We start from the raw sequence: 7,964 nt of genomic DNA on the forward strand, positions 1-7,964 counted from the left end.
ATGGCCTGGATATGAGAGACTGAACTCAATTTACGATGACTTTGTGTAGTGTTATTCCTAGGTTTGCTTTTGGTAAAATCTATCAGAGCATTTCAGTGCAGCAAAACCACAGATATATTGGTACAGAAAGATCAGTGAAGCAGAAAAACAGATAACCATGCTTGGTAAAAACACATTAAAAGGTCTACTCTTAGGACACATACATTCTTAACATTGAATAGTACCCTTTGAGCTTAATTAAAAGAGTTTTAACAGAATTTAATGGCATGAGAAACTTGAGGAACAAAACCTTTATTTATACATTTAAAAAAAGCATATTCATCAGCAGTCAAGGGAAAGGTACAAAATATTTTCACAAAAACCCTCAAATTCACTCAGATATACAAGATAATAAATAAGGTGAATAAATAAGGCAAACACATGTAAATCACTATCTTTGTCCAAAAACAAAAAACTAAACGATCCATGCTATAAACAACAAGTCAAGTCAAATGACCTATCATGATTGTCCTATCAGGCTCAGTCTTCGCAACCCAGAGATGATATTTTGTAACGTTCACAAACATTAAAATGCTCTTACACAACAACAGAAATAATTTTTATTAGTGCTGTCAAATGATTAATCGTGATTAATCGCATCCAAAATAAAAGTTTTGTTTAAAAAAAAATGTGTGTGTACCGTGTATAGATATTATGTATATATAAATACACACTCATACAATATATATTTTGAAAGTATTTACATGTGTATATATATATATATATATATATATATATATATATATATATATATTGAATATACAAATATAAAAATCTTCTTAAATATACATATGCATGTGTATTTAAGTATACATAATAAATATACACAGTACAAACAATTATTATGTACACAAAAAGTTTTTTTTGGGATGCGATTAATCGCGATTAATCGTTTGACAGCACAAATGTTTATACAATATTTATATTTAGTGACAAAACCAGAGAGGTTCCCAATGCAAGTAGCTATGTTTCCATCACCCTATTTAAAAGCGCATTTTGAAATATCGCATAAGAAATGAGTAAAGCAAACACCAAATGTCTAATAAAAACCCCTAATTTGCAAAAAAGCTTTTATGCTCGCTTGAGGTGGTTTTTACGGAACCCCGCACATGACACACAGGAAAAAATATAAGGCTAAATCATGTGCATGATTTACTAATTCGTTCCCTCAATGTACTAAAACGTGCACACGATTACTATTGCGTTCCCTCGATTTACTATTGCGTTCACTCGTTTTATAAATTGTGCGCACGATTTACTAATTCGTTCCCTCGAGTTGCTAAATCGTGTACAAGATTTAGCAAATCGAGCGAATGCAATAGTAAATCGAGGGAACGCAATAGTAATCGTGTGCACATTTTAGTAAATTGAGGGAAAGAATTAGTAAATCGTATGCACAATTTATTTATTTTTTCTTGCATGTCTTGTGCGGGGCTCCGTAGGTTTTGTGCAAAAAAGGGTTGATGCGAATAATGGGAGATTGAAATGCATTTTGTGAATAAATTACTCCAAGCGCATTATGGAAAAACCTGACTAACCAGCGGACCGATCTCATTCCACAGCATCTAAAATGTTTTTATGGTCATTCATAAATGCACGAGCAAAATCTGTCAAAGAATTTCTGTATAATTGCCTCGCAGAAATGTCTTACAAGACTGCATTCCCAAACAGCAGCATCAACCTCCAAAAGCAATGACCGCATTCATCGTGTTTCGTCTGCTTGCTGTGACGCCCAAGTAATTTATTAGCCTATATATGTAAATTATTATATTCTCCTACTTTTCTTAGTGATTTATCGTGCCAGTTTTTCAGGAAGTGACTATATTGTTCTCTGACTTGTTGGATGAAAACGATGTTTTATGCGATATTCCAGTTTTGAGCACAAGTTAAATTTGGATGGCAACTTTGGATGGAAACCCGGCTACTGTTATTCATTGGGATGATGTGAAAATGAACAAATCCATTTATAAATCTTAAATCTAAGCTTTTAAAAAGGAATATTAATGGTTCAAGATGAGTTAAGCTCAATCAAAAGAACATAATATTGATTACCACAAAAAACAAAAAACAAAAAACAAAAACAAGTTGAAATGGCTTCTGGGTTACATACAATGAAGCCAATGGTAAAATACTCACTGTTTCAACAGTAAAGCCACAAGATGTAAACTATGCATATTTAGTTTGAAATAAAAAAAAATGCTTATTAAGTTACAGTGGTGGCCAAAATTATTATAATACTAGTATTTTCACCAGCAAGAAAAATGGCTTAAAATCAGTTCTTTCTATATTTTGCTATAGTGTGTCAGTAGGTAATATCAGTTTACATTTCCAAACATTCATTTTGCCATCAATTGTAATAATCCGGTGAGATTTTTGTTTGCACAAGGAGTCTGACAGCAGCCAGTGCTGCACACAGAGATCTGATCTCATTATCATCATTCTGTCTGGAATGACATGAAGAAACAGAACAAACTGAGACAGTCTAAATACAGAAGAACTGTGCCAAAGTCTCCAAGATTCTTCAAGAAAATACTAGTGTTCTAATCATTTTGGCCACCACTGTATTAGGTACACTTAAATTCACAAATTCATGGTAATATTACTTCATAAACCATAAAAGACTGTAAAATGAGTATTGAAACAGCTTTATAACTCATACTAAAGGTTCAACAGAATTAACTGCTTTTATCGCAATTATTAGCTTTACATTCTTACTTTTAAATCCATAAATTGGCCCCATTTTTCTTTTAATGTCGGCCCTACCATTTCCTTAAATTTGACTTTTATGTATTCATTTTGTTTAAATGTCAAAAAAAATAATTTTGTGATCACCATTTACATTAGACCACAGGTTTGTTGAGTATTGTGTGTACTGAACCCAGAATATTCCTTAAATTATGTGTTGCCAAGAAAGCCTTTCGTTCCTGTTTTAATGTGAATTATAGATCCTTTACAAACACTTTAGTTAAAGGGAAACCCAACCAACCCTTCTGTGGCTCTTCATAATCCTCCTCCTCCTCCTCTTCAGTAGTCCCTGCAGTCTCGCCCTGCAGACGATAACCCAGCCTCCTGAAGAAAGCTTCTCCCACTTTGGATGGAAATGGCACATGGGCATAGACCCGCCGTATGCCACTCTGTTTTGTTTTGGACTCCAGTCCCTGCACCAGCAGTCTGCCCAGTCCCTCTCTGCGGTACCAACTCTGGACCACCAGCCTGCAGACCCTACATACACCGTCCCGACTCCAACCATCTCTAGCCACGCATCCCATAATCTCCCCATCAGAGTCCGCCACCCACACCTCACCAGCAACCTTCGCCCTCTCCTTCAGCTCATCCTCATCCACCTGTTCTTTCTCATTCGTCTTGTCCTTCTCCTTTTCTTTAGGTTTTTTACGCCGTCTGGTTTTCTCCAGTTTGGCCCTGCCAGTGTGAGGATTGGGTAGATCTGGTTCAGTGTCTGCATGGTAACTGCTGCCCACGTAGTCCCAGTATGGCCTGCTGGAGCCCAAGATGCCCACCGAGCGTGGTATGGTAAGTTTGAGGTAGATGATGAAGATGAAGACTGGAATGACCAAGGCCAAGATAAAAGAGTGCAGTACACAGCGGAGGATAGAGGAGAGGATGGCCAGCATGAGGAGAGCGAGCGGACGAGTCAGAAGGTAAAGAATCAGGCGGTTCTCTGTTCCCTCACATCCTTCCTGAAAACAAAGAGAGAATGAGAGGAGGCCATAAAGAGAAAAAAAAATTCCTCAAGAAACTTCTTCAATTCTTTGGCACGTGTAAGAAATAATAATAATTTCTGCCAAGTTCCTTGATATTGCTAGATAACATTAGCTCCATGTATGCCATTTTTGCAGTGGTAGTGGCCTGAAGCATATACACACACACACACACACACACACACACACACAGCTGAGAAGTAACTGTTCACATGTAATCTGGATTATGTAAACAGATTCCAAAAATGTTATTTATTTTTATTTATTTATTTTGTAGTTGTAATGAGAGTATATTATATTTTAATATATTTTATATTTTAAAATGCTTGTAATCAGGATTACATGATTACATACTAATCACACAATGGCAGTAAATTTTTATAATTTTTTTTATTCTGGAAGCTGGACAAAAAAAATATTTAAAATCTGGAAGACTTTGGGTGTTTCGTTGTTTTCATGTTTATTAATGTGTTTCATGCAGGGATTCCCAAACGTTTTTGTCACCCCCTTAAAATATATATATATATATTTTAAATATCACAGAGGTAGCTAGTATTTCAATAATTAAACAACTTATTTGCATGTTTACAGTTCTCTGCTGTGAGTTAATGGTCACACTGACATGCAGGTAAACAAATAAATTTTTTATATTTAAATGTTCAAGTGTTTGAATTGTTTTTATTTTAAATTTTTATGATAGGATTAATTATTAGGTTTTTATCAACATACTATTCACTCTCTATCAACTCACTAATGTAATGTTTAATGCATTTTAAGATGTTGTTGACATCAAAACACAGAGTATATTTTCTTTTGGTGTTTCTCTTAGCTTTTTTTTTTTTTAATTTAAAACAAGTTAGATAAAAAAAAAAAAAATCTAAATTACATTACCAAATTTACATTACCTAAGCCGGATTACATTACCTAAAATGAGTAACCTAGATTACATTACTAACTAGTTTTCATCATGTAATCTATAAGCAGCGTGGCATGGAGGCGATCAGCCTGTCGCACTGCTAAGGCATTATTGAAGCCCAGGATGCTTTGACAGCGGCCTTCAGCTCCTCTATATTGTCTGTCAGATGTGATTTATCTTCCTATTCACAATACCCCATAGATTATCTTTGAGGTTCAGGTCAAGTGAGTTGGCTGGCCAATCAAGCACAGTAATATCATGGTCATCAAACCACTTGGAATTGGTTTTGGCACTGTGGGCAGGTGCTAAAGTCCTGCTGCAAAATAAAATCAGCATCTCCATAAAGGTTGTCAGCAGATGGAGGCATAAAGTGCTCAAAAATCTCCTGGTAGATGGCTGCATTGACTTTGGACTTGATAAATCACAATGGACCAACAACAGCAGACGTCACGGCACCCCCAAACCATCACTGACTTCAGAAACTCCCAACTGGATTTTTGATTCTGTGCCTCTACAGTCTTCCTCCACACTCCAGACCTTGATTTCCAGGGGCCGGTTGCACCGCTAGACGTAAAAAAGCTGGGTGTAAGTCCTATGCTGGGCTTTGCAACGTCTAGCTTTAGGATAAATATTTACACCTGTTGCACCACGATCAGGCGCAACTACATCCGGCTCAGACAAGGCGCGTCCACGCGACACATTCTCCCGCATTTACAGATCTATCTAAGATGACGTTCACACCACAATTTGCTAATTAAGACATCATAACAAGTGAAGCCACCGCGCAATGATTTCATTGAGTAAACATTTTCTAACAAGTCAGCGTTTTTAAATCTGAAGTCTCTCACATTCCCATGATGGATTTAAATAAGTTAAATATAGTAAAAGTAAGTAAAATATCATAAATTTAATACAATCTGGATTTATTTTTTATAGCTGACTATTAAGTTTATGTACAATTAATTTCTTAAATGTGACTACGTGATAGTTTGTGTTTTACTGGCATCTTTCTGTGGCTGAAAACACGTTTATAGTTTCTATTTTGTGAAAATATTTGAAAGCAAAATTTGAAATCTGACCATTTATTTCTGATTAAATGTAACAATGCACAAAACATATTGCAATTATTGGATGGCAGGCACACTACAAATAATGAATAGAATTAAAGAAATAACATATTTCCAAGCTCTTACACTGTCCAAGATGTCAAATGATTCAGTTTATTTTAATAATCCCAGTTCATATATAACATTTTACTGCATAATTATTAGGCTACATGATTTACAGAAATATATTTTGTATTCAATTACTGTCGACACTGTTGTAAGCTACATCGAAATTTCGCGATTAATATTCCTTATCCTGCCCGAAAAGACAAGTCCATAAGCATTACAGTTCACGTCTGCAGTAAGAATAAACTAACAGACGATCCTGAAAATGAATAATGTCCAAGCAAATCATGCCTTTTCACTTTAAACCTACCTCTGACTAGGCGTAAGATTTAGTCTCAGAAGTAGCACTACGCAGAGATGGTGCAATGGGTGTAAATTCTACGTACAACTTAAAGTGCATTTTACGTCCAGCCTAGTCTTATGACCGGCTGTACGTCCAGCTGGTGCAACCAGCCCCAGTTCTTTTTCTCCTTTCCCCAGCTGAAATGCTTCTGTCGTTTTTTTTTTCTGATTCAGGAGTGGCTTGGTTCTAGGAATGGGACAGCTGTAGCACTTTTCCTTAATACGTCTGAGTCTGATGACTCTTGATGCGCTGACTCCTGCGTTAGTCCAATCCTTGTGAAGCTCTCCCAAGTTCTTGAATCTGCTTTCCCTGACAATCTTCCCAAGGGTGTTGTCATCCCTGTTCTACCAGACTTTTTCCTTCGAGTCAACTTTCTATGAGTATATTTTGATACAGCACTCTGTGAAAAGCCAGACCTTTTAGCAATGACCTTCTGTGTCTTACCCTCCTTGTGGAGGGTGTTGATGATTGTCTTCTGGACAACTGTCAAGTCAGTGGTCTTCTCATAATTGTGGTTGCATGTACCTCTAGCTCAAGAGGTACCCAGTATTTATACTCAAAATTAATCAACTAATCAAGCTAAAAATTGAATATTCTATTTTTTTTTTTTTTTTGAGATACTGATTTTTTTTTAAATTTTCCTAAACTGGTAGTCATAACCATCAGAATAAAAAAAAACTCTTGAAATATTTCAGTTTGTGTGCAATGAATCTAGAATATAAGGACGTATATTTATTTAATTAAATTAGAAAGAAATATAGAACTTTTCCATGATATTCCATTTTTTAGATGCACCTGTATACGTGTGTGTGTGTGTGTGTATATATATATATATATATATATATATATATATATATATATATATATATATATATATATATATGATGTTGAATCGCACCTTGATGAGAGCCTTTACAGCATCAATATCCTTCTCCTGCATCCTGCGCAAAAGTACATCACCAAGGTCCAATCTAACCATTTTACCTGAAAGATACACACACATTAGAAAAAAGGTTAAATTAAAAATGTAAACATTTAATTATTGGGGAACCTGAATTTACTTTATTAGATTTTTTAATTACATTTTTATTTTTCACTGCAGAAATTGTGATTGCAACAACAACAAAAAGGAAATTCTCTAAGGAGTAACGTTACATGCAAATAAGGACAAGTTTAACGTGATAGACTTGTGGTTTTATGTACGATTGCCTCATGAGCAAATTATATTGCATTGCATCTCAAACGTTTATGAAAAAAACAACTTAATGCTTGTCTACGTCTTTCCGACTGAGCAGCTGTTCAAGGGGCATTTGACAGGTTTATAGTAGCATTCAGTAACGTTAGCTTGCTCCGTCACCACGCTTTTTTAATCCCTTATATGGTAAACACCACCACCTCATCTGTCGCTTAATCTATGGATGTAATATATAGAGCATGCGTGACCTACTTACCCAATATTCACAGAAGCCGTTAGTTCTTTAAAAGCAAGGTCATGCAAAAATATCCTCTGTAGTCGATGCTACTTGAGTGTTTGAGGGACTTAAGGATTCAGCGTTGTCTTCCCGCATGGAACGTAATTTCAACCAAATCTCATCCGGGAATACGACACTGCGCAAACTACGTAGACTAGATGCGCACATAGCGGTTTAATCTTTCAACGCTAAAGCGCATGCGTCCTTTATGTATTTGACCCACACGTGCGTGCATTACTTCTATATATTAAGAAAAAAGGTATTAAAAATAACAAACCTTATCTCTGCGTGTAAAATGATTTG

General features: G+C 35.6%; 1 protein-coding gene across 1 annotated transcript; it reads right to left on the bottom strand.

Moving 5' to 3' along the window:
* Positions 1 to 2,377: 2,377 nt before the first annotated feature.
* Positions 2,378 to 7,798, bottom strand: nat14 (N-acetyltransferase 14 (GCN5-related, putative)). Its single transcript, XM_026284489.1, has 3 exons — positions 7,641 to 7,798; positions 7,088 to 7,173; positions 2,378 to 3,737 (listed from the first exon to the last, which is right to left on the bottom strand). The coding sequence occupies exons 2-3, from the start codon at positions 7,166 to 7,168 to the stop codon at positions 2,979 to 2,981; spliced, it is 840 nt and encodes a 279-aa protein (XP_026140274.1). The 5' UTR covers positions 7,169 to 7,173; positions 7,641 to 7,798; the 3' UTR covers positions 2,378 to 2,978.
* Between the last annotated feature and the right edge of the window lie 166 nt (positions 7,799 to 7,964).

This window comes from Carassius auratus, chromosome 16 (genome assembly GCF_003368295.1).
Source record: "Carassius auratus strain Wakin chromosome 16, ASM336829v1, whole genome shotgun sequence".
NCBI lineage: Eukaryota > Metazoa > Chordata > Actinopteri > Cypriniformes > Cyprinidae > Carassius > Carassius auratus.